Source organism: Eptesicus fuscus, chromosome 6 (assembly GCF_027574615.1).
Source record: "Eptesicus fuscus isolate TK198812 chromosome 6, DD_ASM_mEF_20220401, whole genome shotgun sequence".
Lineage (NCBI taxonomy): Eukaryota > Metazoa > Chordata > Mammalia > Chiroptera > Vespertilionidae > Eptesicus > Eptesicus fuscus.
In genome coordinates, this window is record NC_072478.1 from 4346648 (window position 1) to 4365204 (window position 18557).

General features: G+C 42.8%; 2 protein-coding genes across 4 annotated transcripts in view; both read right to left on the bottom strand.

Moving 5' to 3' along the window:
- Positions 1 to 53: 53 nt before the first annotated feature.
- On the bottom strand, positions 54 to 9649 carry CCNA2 (cyclin A2). Of its 2 annotated transcripts, XM_008158649.3 has the most exons (8): positions 9282 to 9646; positions 8316 to 8556; positions 3743 to 3855; positions 3325 to 3548; positions 2530 to 2737; positions 1875 to 1988; positions 1397 to 1530; positions 54 to 682 (listed from the first exon to the last, which is right to left on the bottom strand). In XM_008158649.3, the coding sequence occupies exons 1-8, from the start codon at positions 9480 to 9482 to the stop codon at positions 634 to 636; spliced, it is 1284 nt and encodes a 427-aa protein (XP_008156871.2). In that variant the 5' UTR covers positions 9483 to 9646; the 3' UTR covers positions 54 to 633. The 2 variants fall into 2 exon arrangements, with proteins under 2 accessions (XP_008156871.2, XP_027991233.2); XM_028135432.2 differs by lacking the exon at positions 1875 to 1988 and having other exon boundaries at positions 9282 to 9649.
- A 3027-nt stretch (positions 9650 to 12676) lies between these two features.
- Positions 12677 to 18557, bottom strand: part of BBS7 (Bardet-Biedl syndrome 7) — a 45669-nt gene continuing 39788 nt past the window's right edge. For both annotated transcript variants that reach the window (XM_054717084.1, XM_008158650.3), the window contains exons 17-19: positions 18330 to 18433; positions 18076 to 18199; positions 12677 to 12868 (exon numbers count right to left, since the gene is read on the bottom strand). In XM_054717084.1, coding sequence (XP_054573059.1) covers positions 12735 to 12868; positions 18076 to 18199; positions 18330 to 18433 — 362 coding nt within the window. In that variant the 3' untranslated portion in view covers positions 12677 to 12734. The remainder of the gene's footprint in view (positions 12869 to 18075; positions 18200 to 18329; positions 18434 to 18557) is intronic.

The following is an 18557-nucleotide window of genomic DNA, read 5'->3' on the forward strand; positions in this document are numbered from 1 at the left end:
ATAAAATCTAGTCATTTCCTTCGCTTTTACATTATGCTTTTAATAAACCTTCTGGAAAACATAACAGGTTTTAAATAACTGCCACTTCAGCTGTGTCCAGGTGAACGAGGAGCGGAGAGCACTTTGCTGGTGTGCACCAAGGACCATGACTGGTCAGCAAGCAGACCCACTCCAGACACGCTGGTTACGTGAGCCAGCAAACGGTCGGATGCTCAGGAAAGTGAATGTCAGAACTGCTGTCTGTTTTCCCGAAACTAACTGTATGAGAACCCTTTCCAGTCCCCATGGGAGAAATTTACTTTCCTGTGAAACCCTCAAGTCAAATTTTTACTTCAAATTAAATTTGACTTACAAACTAAGTTTTTCAAATCAATTTATTAATTCTTATTATTATCCTGACAGCTGGCATCATTAATACTTTAACAAAACCACTCATAATCAGCCACATATCTAAGATACGATAGTACATGTACAAAAGATATACAAATTAAAACCATTAAAAAGGAATAGAGACCATAATTTGTACTTGACCATAACTTTTGTATTCAGAAATGATTGTAAATTTAAAACTTTAAAAACTGTACACCATATACCTTGATTTAACTCTTAGAAAGCAAAGTCAGTCTTTCACTGTTACACCTGTAGTGTCTCTGGTGGGATGAGGAGAGAAACACCATGATACCTGTAAGCAGGGGGAAAATCCACTTTTAGTCAATATTCATTGAGTGAATGAATATACAAAGAACTCAAAAGTGCTGTTTCTACCTGAGTAAGCAATGATTACAAAACACATACACACATGCCCCTCCCCTCTTCTCCCTCAAATACAGGACAGACACATAGCCCTGCCAAGAGAACAGCCCCTAAGGAGGCTGTGCCCAATTCGTGGACCCTTTCATAAAGGTCAAATGTCATGGATCTCGGAACCATACGACACCCTGGGAAGCCAGCTCCTTTAAATCATGTTGCCCTACCCCGTTTGGCTCAGTGGATAGAGCGTTGGCCTACAGACTGAAGGGTCACGGGTTCAATTCCAGTTAAGCGCATGTGCCTCAGTCCTGGCCCATGTGGGAGGCAACCAGTCAATGTGTCTCACATCGATGTTTCTCTCCATCTCTCCCTCTCCCTTGAACTCTCTGAAAACCATGGAAAAAATATCCTCTGGTAAGTAAGGATTAACAACAAGGTTTGGCTCAGTGGATAGAGTGTTGGCCTATGGACTGGAGGGTCCTGGGCTCGATTCTGGTCAAGGGCACATGCCTGGATTGTGGGCTCAATCCCCAGTAAGGGGTGTGCAGGAGGCGGCCAATCAATGATTCTCATCATTAATGTTTCTCCCTCTCTCTCTGAAATCAATGAAAATATAGGAAAAAAAAATTCTCATGTTCCGTCTTACTTGGAATGTTTGTACTTTTCCCTGATGGACTGCTGCGCGTGCTGTGGTGCTCTGAGGTAGGTCTGGTGCAGGTCCAGGAGACAGGGCTTCAGACTCTCCAGGGTGTAGCCCGTCTTCTGTACCAGGGATTCCGGCTGCAGAGAGAACACGGCGGGTTGGTTTCAGGAGCAGCCACAGTTAACAGCTGGCACTGAGCTGCAGTTGTAAATTTCAGTGCCAACAGCAACTGACAGGTCTACGAGTTTTCTAAGCTGGCATTCCAACGCTTTTATGCTGATTTGGATCGATTTCGACTACTTTCCCTGCAGCAGGTTGGGAGGCAATGCTTTCAACACACCTTTTAAACCCAAGCAACAACAAAGCTTTCTACCTAACAAACACGCTTAAACTGTGTTAATGTTAAAGTTTTCCCCGGTCAGTCAGTTAATGGCCCAAGCGGTTAAGTCCCAAGGTGTATGTGTGATGATGTAATACATACCCAGCTTTGTCCCGTGACAGTGTAGAGTGCTAGATGAAAGGCCGCTCCGGCAATGACTGATGGCAAATACTTAAGGTAGGGGTCAGCATCTATCAAACTTAACTCTCCCAAAAACTGGAATGAAAAGTAACATGCTTTATGGTCATAAGAGCTCTAGAATTCAAACCTCACATCTCTGCCTTCTGACCTATTTCCCCTGAAGACTGATTGTAGAGCAACCAGCGGGGAAAATTCCCATAGCCTCGTCTTTAGATACATTCACTATCGTAAGTGTTTTCCATTCTCTCCCTCACTTTCCTCTTAATCACTTTTTTAAATCCCCAAGGGAGAGAGAAACATCTATGTGAGAGAAACATCAATAGGTTGTGTCCTGGCTAGGAATTGAACCCCCAACCTTTGGGTGTTTTGGTGTACGGGACGAGATCCAAGCACCTGAGACACCCAGCCAGAGCACTTTTAATAACTTTAAAAATAATCTGGCTACCATTTCCCAAGACTTTATTTCTATTATCTTTTGCCAATGGTAGTCTTTCTTGCATACTGCAGCATGAATCTGTCCCTGGAATATTAAATCCCTTGACCAGAGCTGCATAATAAAACTAGGGCTTGTCCCTAATTGTGACCTAACAATCTTGCATCAACAAAATGAACTTACCATCGCTAAACTTTCAACTTTGCAGTTCGAAGGCTGCTGGTGCAGAAAGTACTGGGTGAGGAACTGATTTACAGTTGGTGCCGCCAAGTCAAAAGAAAGGACTTTCAGAACGAGGTGCTCCATTCTCAGAACTTGTTTCTTGGTGTAGGTATCATCTGTAATGTACACAAACTCTGCTACCTCTGGGGGGTATATTTCTTCAAACTTTCTACAAGGAAAAAAGTTTTAAGTAATCAGTCCTAAAAGAGAAGCAAGCAGGAATATCCCAATTCTGAAACCCCTCTAGCAGATTACACAGAAATCCAGTTTGTGTGGAGACTGGGTAAATGCTAATTATAAGACCCAGATCAATGAAGGACTTTTAAGATCTTTCTCCCAGTGCAGTCAAAGGAAATAAGTGAGAAGCATGAGACTTCCCAAGGACACCACGTAACTGAAAATTTAGGAAATTTTCTTAGGAAAATAAACATTTTACATTTTAGTTTTAAAATTTAGTTTTCATGTCTTAATGAGATTTTGCTCATATGCTGGAAAGCACTTTTTAATGGAAGGGACCACACGTTAAAACTTTGTAATCTAGTATGAAAATGTGGCCAGTGTACATGTTCACTCAACAAGGTACCCTGGGATCCAGGTCTGGAAAAGTCATGTCCTAAATTAGGCAGGTTTCATCCACACCCGTCACCACTGAAGTAGGCACCGACGCTCTGCCTTGTGTAGTATTATCACATGTTAAAAATCACGTTAGTTCCATGCACAGAAAGGTACTGATCCCTTTTAACCGAACGAACTTACGAGGCCAACAGCATAGCAGCAGTGCCCACCAGCTGAAGTTTTCCTCTCAGCACAGACATGGAGGAAAGGAACCTGTCGATGTAGTTCACCGCCAAGTGCAGGGTCTCATTCTGTAGTTTATATTCTTCTCCTACTTCAACGAGCCAGTCCACGAGGATGGCCCTCATGCTGTTGTTGATGTCTGGCTGCTTCTTCATGTAGCCCACTTTAGGCTTACATTTCATCTGTTGAGAAAGTCACTTAGCATAGTGTTAATGCAGTTACATTGTTCTACACTCGCAAAGTAGCTATATGCTAGAAACCCAAGTACAGCATTGCAGTTCTGCACGGGAAGTTAAAAAAGCTCACAACCGCCCTCAATGCCATCTTCCCACACCGAGTAAATAACAACATAGAAAGTGGTCCTCAGAGCCTTTACCTCCATTTCCCTGAGGTATGTGTGAATGTCCTCATGGTAGTCTGGGACTTCATTAACACTCACTGGCTTTTCCTCTTCCAACACAATTGACATGTCCATAGCGTGTGGTGACTCTGGGAGAATTCAAAAGCACGATTAAGTTCCTCGTTTAATTTTCTCTTTTTATATTTCCATTTATTTCAGAGAGGAAGGGAGAGGGAGAGAGAGAGAGATTGATACATCAATGATGAGAGAGAATCACTGACTGGATGCCTCCTGCATGCCCCTACTGGAGATCAGCCTTCAACTTGAGCATGTGCCCTTGACGGGAATTGAACCTGGGACCCAAACCGGCTAGGGCCCTCGTTTAATTTTCTATTTAATTGCCAAAAGTGATTGCCCTTGTAGGTGTCCCACACTGCCAAAGCAATTATTTCACTGATGACAAAAAGTATACAGACTACCTCACTCTGTCTACTTAGCTTTAGAATGAATTTAATTAATAAGAAAAAATAATGATAAGCCAATCACAGGTATTATGTTAGAGTATCACTCATCTTCCAAGAGAAACAGTAGCATGGTGGTTCTATTAGGACAGGATTAAAATCCAAGTTCTAAGATAACACACAGGATTTGCTCTTAAGAATTTGCAGAGCCCCAAGTCAGATGCATTCAAAGCACAATCTAGGCCAGTGATGGGCAACCTTTTGAGCTTGGTGTGTCAAACTTCACCAAAAAACTGAGCATAACTCAGGTAGTGTGTCACTTTGAGGAAAAAACATTATTTCACGATATTTATAGTTTAAATGACATACATGTATAATTGTTATATATAACCGTATTTAATAAACCAAAACCTAAATATTTAACTTACCTGCTTAGTGACTTCTTTGTTCATCCGTCAGTCGGTTTCTTTTGTTGGTCTTGATATTATTTAGCTTGTGTGGGTTGCCCTGAACTAAGATAAGTGAGGGGGAGGGGGAATTCTTTAACTAACCTGCCTATTAGTGACTTTTTTGTTGCTGAATTTCATTGGCTAAATCTTCAATTGAAGGTTGGTATTTTGTACACTTCAGGCCCAAGCAAGCGCTACTAACTTCATCTGTTAATCTATTTCTTTTGTTGGTTTTGATATTACTTAACGCTGAGAATAAGGCCTCACAAAAGTATGTAGAGGGAAAAATTGTGAGTAAAGCCATTGCTATACTTTTCAGGGTGCTAAAAGTGTCTGGTAGTCGGTTCCAGGCACTCCAAATTTCCTGTTCGTAGTGGCACTCCTCTTGATTCTCCAAGCGGCACCTCTCCAGATTCTCAAGCTTTCACCTCAAGTCGACAAACACCTAAGCCCAGATACTGTCTTGAATTTCTGCAAGTTGCATCTCCAAATCATCAATTTGCATCCATTGGAAACCATTTAATTCCAAACTACTGTAGACTACTACATCAGGATACTTAATTATTTTCATGGTCTGTTCTAGACTTCTAAATTGACTAAATCTATCACTAAACTGGTCAAGTAACGAGTCTAAAACATGCTGGTACTTCATATGCAAGAGTTCCATTTCATTTTGTACAGCTGCACTGGCCTTCTCAAAATACTTTGATACTCGAGGAAAATACTTATAAGTTTTAGTTTCTACATCTCGCTTGAAAATTTCAACTTTACTTTCAAAAGCTTTTATGTATCCAAACATAACGTCAATACTTTTGCCAAAACCTTGTAACTTTAACCCTTTGCACTCGCTTGCTTTTTTCTCGATTCCTTTATTCTAATGCTAACTGTGTCGAGTCACACTCGACATCCGAGTGCAAAAGGTTAAGTTCAGTTCATTAATATGAACAGAGAGATCTGTAAAAAACATCAGGGTGTTGACCCACTTATCATCATTAAGCTGAGGAATGTTTCCCAGATCCTTATCATCAAGAAATACCTTAATTTCTTCAAAGCACTCCACAAAGCGCTTAAGAACTTTGCCTCGGCTTAGTCATCTTACATTATTGTACATCAGCAATCCACTGTAGGTGGAATCAACCTCCAGTAAAAGTGCCGAAAATTCTCGCTTGTGAAGGGGGTGAGCAGCTATTAAATTAACTATTTTTGTAACAACTGACATTAAGTCGTTTAAGTCGGTGAATCCTGCCTTGGCACATAAAGCCTCCTGATGGATAATACAATGAAAAGGCACAATCGGATGTCCAATAGCTTCTGTAAACAATTTGACAAATCCGACTTTTTCCCCCCACCATATTTGGTGCCCCATCTGTCGTCACTGACACAACTTTAGAGATATCAATGCTTAGGTCACGAAATGTTTGTATAACAACCTTACATATTTCGCTTCCTGATTTACTTGTTGACACTGATACTAACTTTATCAACTCTTCTCTCATTGTGAGACCATCAGAATATCGACCAATAATGGCCAAGTGAGCATGTGATGTGACATCAGTAGTTTCATCAAGAGAGATCGAAAAATATTTACACTTCCTTATGTCTCTTTAATTGATGTTGTACGTTTGTGTTCAGTCTCATTATTCGGTCTTTTATGATATTTCTATTGAGTGGTAACTCAGATATTCTCTTAATAATTGCATCTTTATTCTGCATATCGTGAAATAGAACTGGTGCACATCTTAGGAGAGTTTCTTTAATAAATTCTCCCTCACTGAGCGCTTTTCCATGCCGAGCTATAGAGTGAGCAATGCTCAAACTTGCAGATGTTAAATTTGTAGAGCCTTTCATAAATTTAAGGATGGAATTAGATTGGCTCTTATAAAGGTGTAGCTGCCTGGAAATGTATTCCTTCCTTTCATCCTCACTTTTTTCCAAGAGCTGGGAATGATTAGTTTCAAAATATCTACTTATATTTCACGTTCTGCTAACTACCGTTTCAGTACATATAATGCAAAATGATCTGCCATTTTTTTCTATAAAGCCATACATCTTGGTCCATGTCTCTTGAAAGGGTCGGCCTCTGCTACTACCACTTCCTTTACTTAACCTTAGTTTTTTATTTTTTGGATTCTCCATTAGGGGGGCAGTGACAGAAGATAGAATTATAGATAGCTTGTTAGGCCTGCAGGCAATTAGGGGTTAACTAGCCTAACTAACCACAAAATGGTGCATATAACTGTCTTTTAGGAAAGGGCAGGGTTAATAAGCAGAAATAGGGGTTAATAAGGATGCACAACAGTAATAGTGGTGAAATGGAGTCTGCACTATGGAGCAAGATGGTGTTCCTTATGTGAATTAAAATGGCTGCCGCTATTTCTAATGGCGGTAAACGGCACCCATAGCACGCCACAAACCCTCGCATCTCCCAGCCTCCCCCTCACTTATCTCAGTAATGATGGATTAGAAATCCATGACACCCCAGAACAGTAGATAATGGTTGCTGTAGTTAACTGTTATTTGGTTACTGGTAATGGCAGGGCCCCCAGAGATGCGTCCCCCACTGCGTTCCGCTGCTCCCTGCTCTGCCGGCGGAAGTGAGGGCAAAGACCCCGGCTTAACCGCAAGTCCCAGAACTAGACGCTCTGTGCCGGACTTCTGTTGTTTTGGCCTACAGACCTCCGGCACAGAGTGTCTAATAGGGGAGCTCCAAGACTCTAGTCGCAAATGTTTCATCCTCAGGAGAAGCAAATGTTTCATCCTTGGCATGCAGCCGCCTCAGCGGCCATGTGTCATCAGAAATGGCTACGCGTGTCAGTGCTGACACGCGTGTCATAGGTTCGCCATCACTGATCTAGGCAATAACTAGAAGCAGGGCCAACACTACATTCAACAAGTGATTCATCTTTTTCAATTTTAAATTATCTTTTGAAGCAAAGAATATCATCCATTTTTGTTTTCACTTCAAGGTTCACTTTGAGGTTAAATTTTATTGCAAATTTTAAATAAAAATACATAAATTATTTTAATTCTAAAGGACCACCTCTCACCAGCAGAACTAAAAGTGAAATGAGTTTGGATTTAGTGAGCTGTCCAGTGATTCAACAGCCCCAGGTACAGAAGCAGTCCACTGTGGGCACAGCTGCTTAGATCCACTATAGATCCACTACTCTCCTTACAGGTGGTTACGTACAAATACCTATGGTTCAACCCGACTCACAGGACAGCGTTCCTTGCTGGTGTCAGAGGATGGCTCAGACTGGTTTCACAGAAACAAAATTTTACAGCCAGAAGAGATGTTAGATATCAGGGCAGGTCAAGCTGCACGCTCACACAGCACTCTCTGCAGTGGAATGCACCAAGGGAGTCTTAGGAATGAATAGAACGGAAATCTATTCTCCCAACCTGGGAACATCTCTAGGGTCAGATTAAAACCTGGGTTTGAGATCTAGTTAACCTGATGACACTGGCAGTGTACTGGAAGGAGCACCCAATTTGGATCTGGGTCTTTTTGTCGGCCACTGGGTCATGTATTAGCTGTGAGGTCTGAGATAAATCAGTTTCTAAACTTGTGACATTAAACCAAACTCATTATATAGTTAAGGATAAGGTAAGATACCTTACAATGCAAAATATCATTAACCCAACCTATTTAATAATCATGATTACATCGATTTGATACAGATGTTCGTTAAAACTTACCAAAGCTATCTTCCATTGGATAATCAAGAGGCACCAGTGGTTTTCTTGGTTCAGGTAAAGCAATAGCTGAATTAAACGCCAGGACATCTTCGCATTCTGTTTCTTTAGACTCGCCTGAGCTCTTCTGAGTCTCTTCGGGTTCATCCACGTGAATGGTAAATGCAGGCTGTTTGCTGTTTGCTTTCCAGGGAGGAACAATGACACGCTCATCATTTACAGGAAGGTCCTTCAGAGGTGCAACCTAAGAAGAAACCAATAACTGACTTTGAGCTTATTAAATGGAGTGTTGCTTTCTTCCCCTTATGGGTCTCAGCCACTGCTTCTACTCCCAACTACTCCATCAGGAAAAGAAACTTTCTGGGGCAAAATCTAGGCAAGGAAGTTTGGGTAATCAAGGAAAAGAAGGGATGGTTCAATTTGTCACAGGCACGTATACAAAGGTTAGAGGGAGTCACACTGAGTGGAAATATGAAAAATTAATCAAGGCCACAAGAGGGATGGAGAGGCCAAAGATGACAAGCTTAGGGAAGAGATGGCAAAAACATGTTGGTCACCACGTTCACCCCGGGGTGGAGCAACAGAGCAAATCCGGTAAAATGGCGGAAATTACCCCAAACACAGTATTTTTATATCCTTTCCTAAAGTAGAGGTAACCTCCTAACTTCCTTCTATGGGGAGGCGGAAGGAGGTCCTAGGGTTTAAAAGCTAAGAGTAAGGCGTGGTGGCGGGCACAGACCACACATGCGGCAGGGCTTGGTTTGACCCCATTATCTGCAGAAAAATAACCCAACAGAGAACAGACAAGCAGCAAACACACAGTGGGAGTCATGGTTCCCTCCCAGTGGCCTCCCAACACGCCAGAAACCGGGGATCGGGGGACCGCAGACCCAGACCTCCCCAGAAGCCAGCGTGCCTTCTCGCCCCTCTCCCCGGCCTAACCCGCGGCAGAACCACGCTCATCGGTACCCGTCGCGTCTTGGGCCTCTGCGGCGGCGCTGGAGCCCGCTGGTTCACGGCCTTCAGGGCCGCCAGCCGGGCCCGGGTCCGGGGCTGCTGGGCGGGAGAGGCCTTCTCGGGGTTGATGTTCTCCTGGTCCTCGTGGGGTGCCGTCTGCTGCAAGGTGAGCGGCGCCGAGCCCGCCTCGCGGGCCGCAGAGGAGCCCAACATCACTGCTCCGAGGCCGCGGCGGGATCCGCCTGCGGCGCCAAGCAGCGTGCACTCGCTCCCGCCGACCGGCCGCGCCGAGGAACGCTCCCGCCGTGGGCGCCCGCCTCAGCCCGGCCCGCCCGGGATGGCCGAGAGCCGAGGAGGCTGCGAAAGCGCAGGCACGGCCGGGGTGAACAGCCTGGGACACACCGAGAAGAAGCGAGCTGCCCGCCGGAGCGGCGGCTGTTCAGGCAGTTCAAGTATCCCGCGACTATTGAAATGGGCCAATGACAAGGGCCGCAGCCCGTGACGTCACCCGAGCGACCCGGCGCCGGGGAGTGAAGGCGGCCGCGCCCGCAGAGGGGCAGGGCCGTGGCAGGGCGTGGCGGGAGGGCAGCGCCTGCGCGGGCAGGGGCGGGGCCTGCGCGGGCGGGGGCGGGGCCTGCCTTAGGCGGGGGCGGGGGCGGGGCCTGCTTTAGGCGGACTTTAATCCGAGCCCGCCAGGCTGGCTGGGCGCCAGGCTGCTGCCCGCAGGCCAGTTAAAGGACCCACTGAGCCGCCGCTGCCTTTGGCCCTGGGGCCTCAGGTAGCTTCACGACGTGTTTCCCAAGGTCTAACTTCTCGGCCCCTCACGGGCCTGCTAGTCTTGGTCAAGTTAGTCTCAGTTTCCTTATCTGTCCCTTGTTAGTATCTACATGTCACACATTGTCCGGGTTAAATTGTGCGCACAGGGCGTTTAACACGCTCCCGCTGCGGTGGCAGACTGTCATCCACCATTTAGGTGTTTCTTCAGCCTCAGGCTTTCCGTTTCTCCTAATGAAGATGCAATGAATTTGAGGTGCCACCTTGAACGACTGTTGATCCGTATAACAAATAGTAATGTTCTACAAGAAATTCAACTAGGCAGCCATTAATTCCCATTTCCCCCCAAGCTGTAACAGCCAATAAAAAGCACCCAATGACCTACATATAACTGTTCCATTTAGAAATGAAGGTTGTTTGAATATAGTAAAATATATGACCTTATTAAAATAAAACTCTTAGCGATATGTGCCTTTAACAATTTTTCACATTTAATATACAATAAGGCTCACACGTAACAAATATAATGGCATATAATTAAGAAGCATGATTGTTTTCTGACAAATTCATGGTGTGCCCTTAAAAACATAAACAGCTTATTTTCCATTATAATCTTTATGCCATTTTAAAGCAACCTTTACAATATTCCCCTCGAATATGAATAAATATGAATTAAGTTTAATAAACAAAATCTCCATAGCCTTAAAGTCTTATTTCCCCTCACACATGATATAAAGGAAATGCGTGGATGCTAGTGCAGGAAACTCTAAGCAGCCATCACTGCTCCTGACTATTCACATGGGTACTTGGTAATTCTACTGGTTACAGAGCGTCACCTTAAGATCACCCCCCTCCATCGGTGCAAGCTCTGCTCATTTCTCTGTCCACACTTTATACCAACCTGAACCTGGTACAATGCTCATTATCAAGCAAGAGTGAAATCAGTTGCAATTCAATCTCAACTCCTAGAAAAAATAATTGGTAGGTTATATCCACTGGCTGACAACATACATAACAACCAGGACACAAACCAGGTACCGAAATGTGGGTTCTAGTCTCCAGTTTACAAAGTAATAGCATTTCCTCCTCATCACCTAACCTCAGTGAAAATGAGCTTTCTTATATGATTTGAGAATATAACATATGTTGTGAAAGTCAAATGAGTTAACGAATGTAAATACATTCTGAAAAATGTAAAGCAGTTTATACATATACCGTGTGGGAGTAGCTTAAATATTTAAATACAGAGTGGGGCAAAAGTAGGCTTACAGTTGTGAGTAGGCAAGTTTATTCTTGTGTTATATTTTTAATATATTTTTATTGATTTCAGAGACGAAGGGAGAAGAGATAGAAATATCAATAATGAGAGAGAATTATCGATTAACTGCCTCCTGCACACGCCCTACTGGGGATTAAGCCTGAAACCCAGGCATGTGCCCTGAGTCGGAATTAAACCATGACTTCCTGGTTCATAGGTTGACACTCTACCACTGAGCGACAGTGGCGGGGGTCTTGTGTTATTATTTATTATTATAATTTTCCATACGAACAACTGTAAACCTACTTTAGTCCACACACTATATAGTTTTATTTTTCAAATATTATTTCTCAGCATAAAATTTAAAACACCACTTGCAAAAGAATTCATTAAAATCCCTCATAATTATTCTATTTGTATTTTAAGAATAAAAATGCTGTTTGTTTTTAAAAGGTTGCATTCATCAAAAGAAATGAAGCATTACTAAAAAAATTCATTTATCTCAAATATTTTTAGATAATATTTAAAAGTATCCTATATAGCCCTGGCCGGTGTGGCTCAGTGGATAGAGCGTCGGCCTGCGGACTGAAGGGTCCTGGGTTCGATTCCCAGTCAAGGGCATGTACCTTGGTTGTGGGCACATCCCCAGTGGGGGGCGTGCAGGAGGCAGCTGATGGATGTTTCTCTCTCATCGATGTTTCTAACTCTCTATCCCTCTCCCTTCCTCTCGGTAAAAAAATCAATAAAATATATATTTAAAAAAAAAGTATCCTATCGCCAAAACCGGTTTGGCTCAGTGGATAGAGCGTCGGCCTGCGGACTGGAAGGTCCCAGGTTCGATTCCGGTTAAGGGCACGTACCTTGGTTGCGGGCACATCCCCAGTAGGGGATGTGCAGGAGGCAGCTGGTCGATGTTTCTCCCTCATCGACGTTTCTAGCTCTCTATCCCTCTCCCTTCCTCCCTGTAAAAATCAATAAAATATATTAAAAAAAAAAAAAGTATCCTATATAATAAAAGCCTAATATGCAAATTGTCCCCTGGGCAGTCATTGATCAGGAGTTCAACTGCTCACTATGACGTACACTGACCACCAGGGAGCAGTGTGGTACATGGCGGCCGTTGGCGAAGCAGTGCTGGCAGCGGGTGGCAGTGGAGGCGCTGCCGGCCCCGATGGGCCCCATGGGCCCTGATGACAGCAGGATGGCGGAGCAGGCGAGCAGGCGGCACCAGGCCAAGGCGGGGTGCCAGGCGGGGCTACAGGGCACAAGTTAGGGCCCAATCTCCACAGGACATCCCCAGGGGCCCCACCTGTGCACAAATTTTGTGCACTGGGCCTCTAGTTTGAAATAAAAGTATGCACAGTTAGCTTGTAATTTTATTTTAACATTTTCATTTAAAGAGAACATCTCCAGAACTTTACCTTACTTACATTTCATGCAGCATCAAAGAAAGCAATCAGTGTGTTTTGGTCATAACTGTCCAGAATCTCCAGTAAAAGAGGTACTTTGGTTTTCACATTGGTGCCTTTGAACTTGAACTTATCTATAAAAAGATCGGTGATCATCCCTATAAAGAAAATGTTAATTTCCTGTCATTGATTAGTTCTAATTAATGACACAATATTTAATGAAAGTAAATGATTGCTTGATAATCTATTTCTAATCACCTGTAATTCCATTATTTATAAACAAATCTAAAAGGATTGGTGCTTTAAAAAATATTTATTTTGTAGAGATTTTAAGGCAAGTTTAAAAATGTAAATCATTTGGCTAATAACTCTCTTAACAACTGGTTATGGCTATTACTTCAGACAATCAACTGCTGACCAGTTCTGAAATGCTCTTGGCATATAGGGCATCACAAGTGGTTTGCTTTTCACTAAGGCTGACCAGATGACATAGTGTAGAGCAAGCATGTCAAACTCACGGCCCACAATGAGTATTTTTGAGGCCCAGCCAATATAATGGTATGTAAGAAACGTGTTAATAAAAATTTCATAACTTAATTTTTACAATATCCTGTTATACATAATTACTAATAATGAACTACAGCGTTTGCTAATGACTGATTACTATAAACATGTTGTATTCATTTTCCTTACGTGCCTTACGCACAGGCACACCATTTCTCTCCACTAATACCAGCAGGGAATATTTTAGCAGCCGATGGCCACGTCATTAGTCTTGTGCTGACTTGTTTGGTGTGAGCAACAGGAAATATTATGCTTTCGGAGAACAAGAAAAATAGGTTTATTTGTGTTACGCTTATTAATTTGTGCAGTTATTCAGTTATTATTTAACATCTGGTAAGTTAATGTTCAAGAAAAAATATTAATTGTTATTAAAATGTTCTATTATTTTATGTTAATGATTACTCATTTATTTCAGCCCTTTGTATTCAGCATGGCTCTATGGAAATAAACCTACATTTCTATGAAAATTGAAGCTTTTGTTTTTTTTGTGGCCCACATAAACTTACACCTTGTTTATTTGGCCTGTGTTAGCCTTTGAGTTTGACATGCTTGCTGTAGAGATTCGGTTCTCAACAGGTTTATTTAGATTAAAATATTCCACCCTGGCTAGTGTGGTTAAGTAGTTAGAGTGTCAGCCTGAGCACCAAAGAGTTGGGAGTTTGATTCCCGGTCAAGGGCATGTACCTGGTTTGTGGGTTTGCTCCCTGCCCCCAGTTTGGGACTGTGTGGGAGGCAACCAAACTATGTTTCCTTCTCTCTCTCTCTCTCTTTTTCCTCTCTCTCTCTCCTTCCCTTCCCTCCCTCCCTCTCTCCCACTTTCTCTGAAAAAGCAGTGGAAAAAATATCCTCCGGCGAGGATTAGCCAAATAAATAAGTAAATAAAATTCCATCTATATGTGGATCATTCTTGGGATTTGACCTAAAGGCAAATATTTTTAGGTTCAAAGATCTGGGCAAATTATTGCACCTTTAAGTTCTCTCATATGTACAATGGGGTTAATTCAAGCTGTCAATCCTTTATCCAAAACCCTAGCTACAAGAGATATTTGAGAATTTTTCAGTTTAGAACGACAATAAAAGGAATACAGCTTATGTGGCATAATATCCAAGGGGGTAAACAGAGCAACGTTTCTGCAACAAAACACATAGATAAAGAACCATACTAGAGAGAAACCAAGATGGCAGCATAGGTAAACACCTGAACTTGCTACCTCACACAACCACTTCAAAACTACAACTAAAAGGCAAAACGGACATCATCCAGAACCACAGGAAGGCTGGCTAAGTGGAAATTCTACAACTAGAAGGGAAGAGAAAAGCACACTGAGACTCAGAGGAGCTGCGGAAGTAAATTGCAGAGGTATGGAGGCGCGCACATGCGCGGAGAAGGCTGGCAACTGAGTACGTGGCTGGCTTTTTCAATACGCAGGGAGACACAAGCTCCTGAATGCTCTGAACTCCAGTTCCAGGCGAGACTCTGGGGTCCCAGACTCACACGGGGAGAAACTGGACTGTCTGGCAGTGGGCGGAACTCGAGGGCGGCTTTCTCTCAGAGGTTCTTGCAGCAATTACCACAGGACACTGAGACCTGGGGGCCTCTTAGGGCAGGGCTGACGGGAAGCCATTGCTGTTTGCTCCACCCTGAGACTCCGCCCCACCCCAGCTGTGCGCAGAGGCTTTTGCATATGAATGGCCTGGTCCTTTGAAATCTAAAATTACCTAACAAACTGCAGCTGAGTCAGAGAGACCCAGAACTTCCAAAAGAAGGCCCAAGGCCCCACAGCAGCTTGCATTGCTTCACAGCTGGGCCTCATCTTGGCACCTCCAAAACCCAAACAAAGAAGAAGAATCTGCAGATCTCTCTGTAGCTCCTGCTGGGTGGCCTCAGGCAGAGGCTAAATTAGCACCTCCTTGGAAATCCAAGAGCCAGTGTACCCAGGCGTCAGAGTAGGACCATCCAGATTACAACTCCTCAAACCCATTAAGGGACACACTCAGGGAGGAGACTCAGTGAGCACCAAAGCCCCACTGGAGCAAGTCTTGCCTCATAAGGGTGTCTCCAGCACAGAAGTTCTCCCAGCATAGACACAGCTGATCCTCACAGCCAATTGGCCTGGAGGTCAATTCCTCCCAGTGATACCAACAACAATCAAGACTTAACTACAACAAGACTGTACACACAGCCACAAAGGGGTGCACCAAGAGTGTCCACCTCAGGTGACTGGGAAGGCTGAGCCACTGGGCCCTATAGGACACCTAGCGCACAAAGCCACTCTATAACTCAGGGAAGCAGCGAAAATGCAGAGACAAAGAAACAGGTCACAAATGAAAGAAATGGAGGAAAGCAAACTATTGAATATAGAGTTCAAAACCACGGTTATAAGGTTTTTCAAGAATTTTCTAGAAAAGGCCGATAAATTTAGTGAGACCCTCGAGGATATGAAAAAGGACCAACTAGAAATTAAGCATACACTGACTGAAATAAAAATAATATACAGAGATCCAACAGCAGACTAGAGGATTGCAAGAATCAAGTCAAAGATTTGAAATACAAAGAAGCAAAAAACACTTGACCGGAAAAGCAAAAAGAAAAAAGAATCCAAAAATACGAAGATAGTGTAAGGAGCCTCTGGGACAACTTCAAGCGTACAAACATCAGAATTATGGGCGTGCCAGAAGAAGAGAGAGGGCAAGATACTGAAAACCTATTTGAAGAAATAATGACAGAAAACTTCCCCCCACCTGGTGAAAGAAATAAACTTACAAGTCCAGGAAGTGCACAGAACCCCAAACAAAAGGAATCCAAAGAGGACCACACCAAGACACATCATAATTAAAATGCCAAGAGCAAAAGACAAAGAGAGAATATTAAAAGCAGCAAGAGAAAAACAGTTAGTTACCTACAAGGGAGCACCCATACGACTGTCAGCTGATTTCTCAACAGAAACTATACAGGCCAGACGGGAGTGGCAAGAAATATTCAAAGTGATGAAGAGCAAGAACCTACAACCAAGATTACTCTACGCAGCAAAGCTATCATTCAGAATTGAAGGTCAGATAAAGAGCTTCACAGATAAGAAAAAGCTAAAGGAGTTTATCACCACCAAACCAGTATTATATGAAATGCTTAAGGGTATTCTTTAAGAAAAGGAAGAAGAAAAAGGTAAAGATAAAAATTATGAACAACAAATACATATCTATCAACAAGTGAATCTAAAAATCAAGTGAATAAAAAATCTAATGAACAGAATAAGCTGGTGAATATAATAGAATCAGGGCATAGAAAGGGAGTGGACTGACAATCCTCAGGGGGAAAGGGATGTGGGGGGTGCAGGAAGGGACTGGACAAAAATCGTACACCTATGGATGAGGACAGTGTGGCGGGGGGAGTAAGGGCATGGGGTGGGGTGGGAATCGGGTGGAGGGGAGCTATGGGGGGTAAAAAGAGGAACAACTGTAATAATCTGAACAATAAAGATTTATTAATAATAAAAAAAAAAGAACCACACTAAGTGGAATAAAAGAGACTATAAATAATCTCATGCCAGTTTAAGTGAAGTTTTGCCATTACATTAATTCAGACCAAGTCACATTTGATGCAAAATTAATTATGAAAAAAGCTTTCTTTTCAAAGCTTTCTGGGTTTTGGGATCTGTGATGAGCGATGTTGGTTCTGCACCATGCACCTGCTAAGCTGCTCTAAGGATGGAAGTTCATGTGTTTGCCATTTAGTAAATACTAAGATATTAGGTCTTATTATTACAGTTTGTGAGCAAGTCTCTGAAATTCATTACTCAGGCTGAAGGGTCAATGTAGCCTGATGACACCAATTAACTCTACAGAAGACTTGACACTGAGCAAAAAGCAGGCACTGGGGGCGAGGGGGTTCTGTAGGCTCTGCTGCTTCCTGCCGAGGTGACAGCAAATGCTTTGTCTCAGATTTCACATTAAAAATAAAAAATGGAGATGACATCATCTACCTGCAAAGCTGTGTGAAGGATTAAATGTGCCACCTGATCATGAAGATGCTATAGATAATCTGGTGTGCTGTGCACAATGGGTCTCAGGTAAAGATGGCAAAACAGAACTTTTTCTTAAGCTATTCCTTCCAACCCACTCTAGCTCTACTTCAATATAATTTGTGAAACACTCAATTTCTACCACCAAAGCAAAATGAGTTTTGGGTTAGCATAGCACATATATATCCCTTATTAAATTATGGTAAAATTATTAAATGTTGCATGTTGATTTTCACAATAGCAACAAAGCCTGAAATACTGGTGTGAATTATAGCCTAAACCATGCTTCCTAAGTTATATTCATTTCACACCAGGTTCCTTCGTATATATCAGTCCATTGCATTAAACTTATTTTACTTCCTAATTTTGCTTGCATTTTATCGAGTAAAAATATTAAATAGTAGGTCCAGCTGGTATGGTCCAGGGATTGAGTGTTAAACAAGGAACCAGAAGGTCACGGGACAATTCCCGATCAGGGCACCTGCCTGGGTTTCGGGCTCGATCCCTAGTTGGGGGTGTGCAGGAGGCAGCCGATCAATGATTCTCTCTCATCATTGGTGTTCCTATCTCTCCCCCTTCTCCCTTCCTCTCTCTGAAATCAATAAAAAATATTTAAAAATATTAAATATTAGAGCAAACTTGACAAAATTAATATTGTAACCAACAAATTGGCTGTCATAGGTTCACGATTGCTGTAATCTTTGCCTGTCTCCTCGGCCCAGCTTCCCTCAGACAGCCGGAAGAACAGAGACACGGCAAGGCCTTCTGAACAGCACACTGACCATAGAGCCTTTCCAGGTGTGCAGGCTGCTTCTTGTACTCCTCCTGCAGGCGGTCTGCCTCTCCCAGAATGCAGCGGTACTCTGGTATCAGAAAGTCCGTATTTCCTTCATGAACCTGCAATTCCTTATTTTAAATTAAAAACGGAAGAAACTTAATGTTTAAATTCAATCCAGTGTAACTTTAAAGTCTTTACAATTTTAGAAATCCCATCACAACAAAATAGTGATCATGAATCCAAAACACATACACTTACTTTTAAAGCATCAATTAACTGCACTTTCTTAGCCAAAAGCAACTGGTACTCCAGCTTTGGGTGGATTAGCTCTAGAGTGTGCTTAACTGACATTTCATTGATCTCTAGAAGGAGTTGAGCCAGACACAGTTAGACAGTCATTTTGATTAGAAACATTCTTATTGTAACAACAACCCAAAAAAAACAAAACAAAACAAACAAAAAAAGAAAAAGATTAATTTTTCTTTC

What these genes read in the sequence shown, in the direction of transcription:
- CCNA2 (XM_008158649.3), bottom strand. Translation starts at nt 9,482, where the DNA reads ATGTTGGGCTCCTCTGCGGCCCGCGAGGCGGGCTCGGCGCCGCTCACC. An exon ending in GCTGCTATGCTGTTGGCCTC is followed by an intron (nt 2,738 to 3,324) that starts GTAAGTTCGTTC and finishes TTTTCCTTGTAG; the next exon opens with AAAGTTTGAAGAAATATACC. An exon ending in GAAAAGTACAAACATTCCAA is followed by an intron (nt 683 to 1,396) that starts GTAAGACGGAAC and finishes CCCTGCTTACAG; the next exon opens with GTATCATGGTGTTTCTCTCC.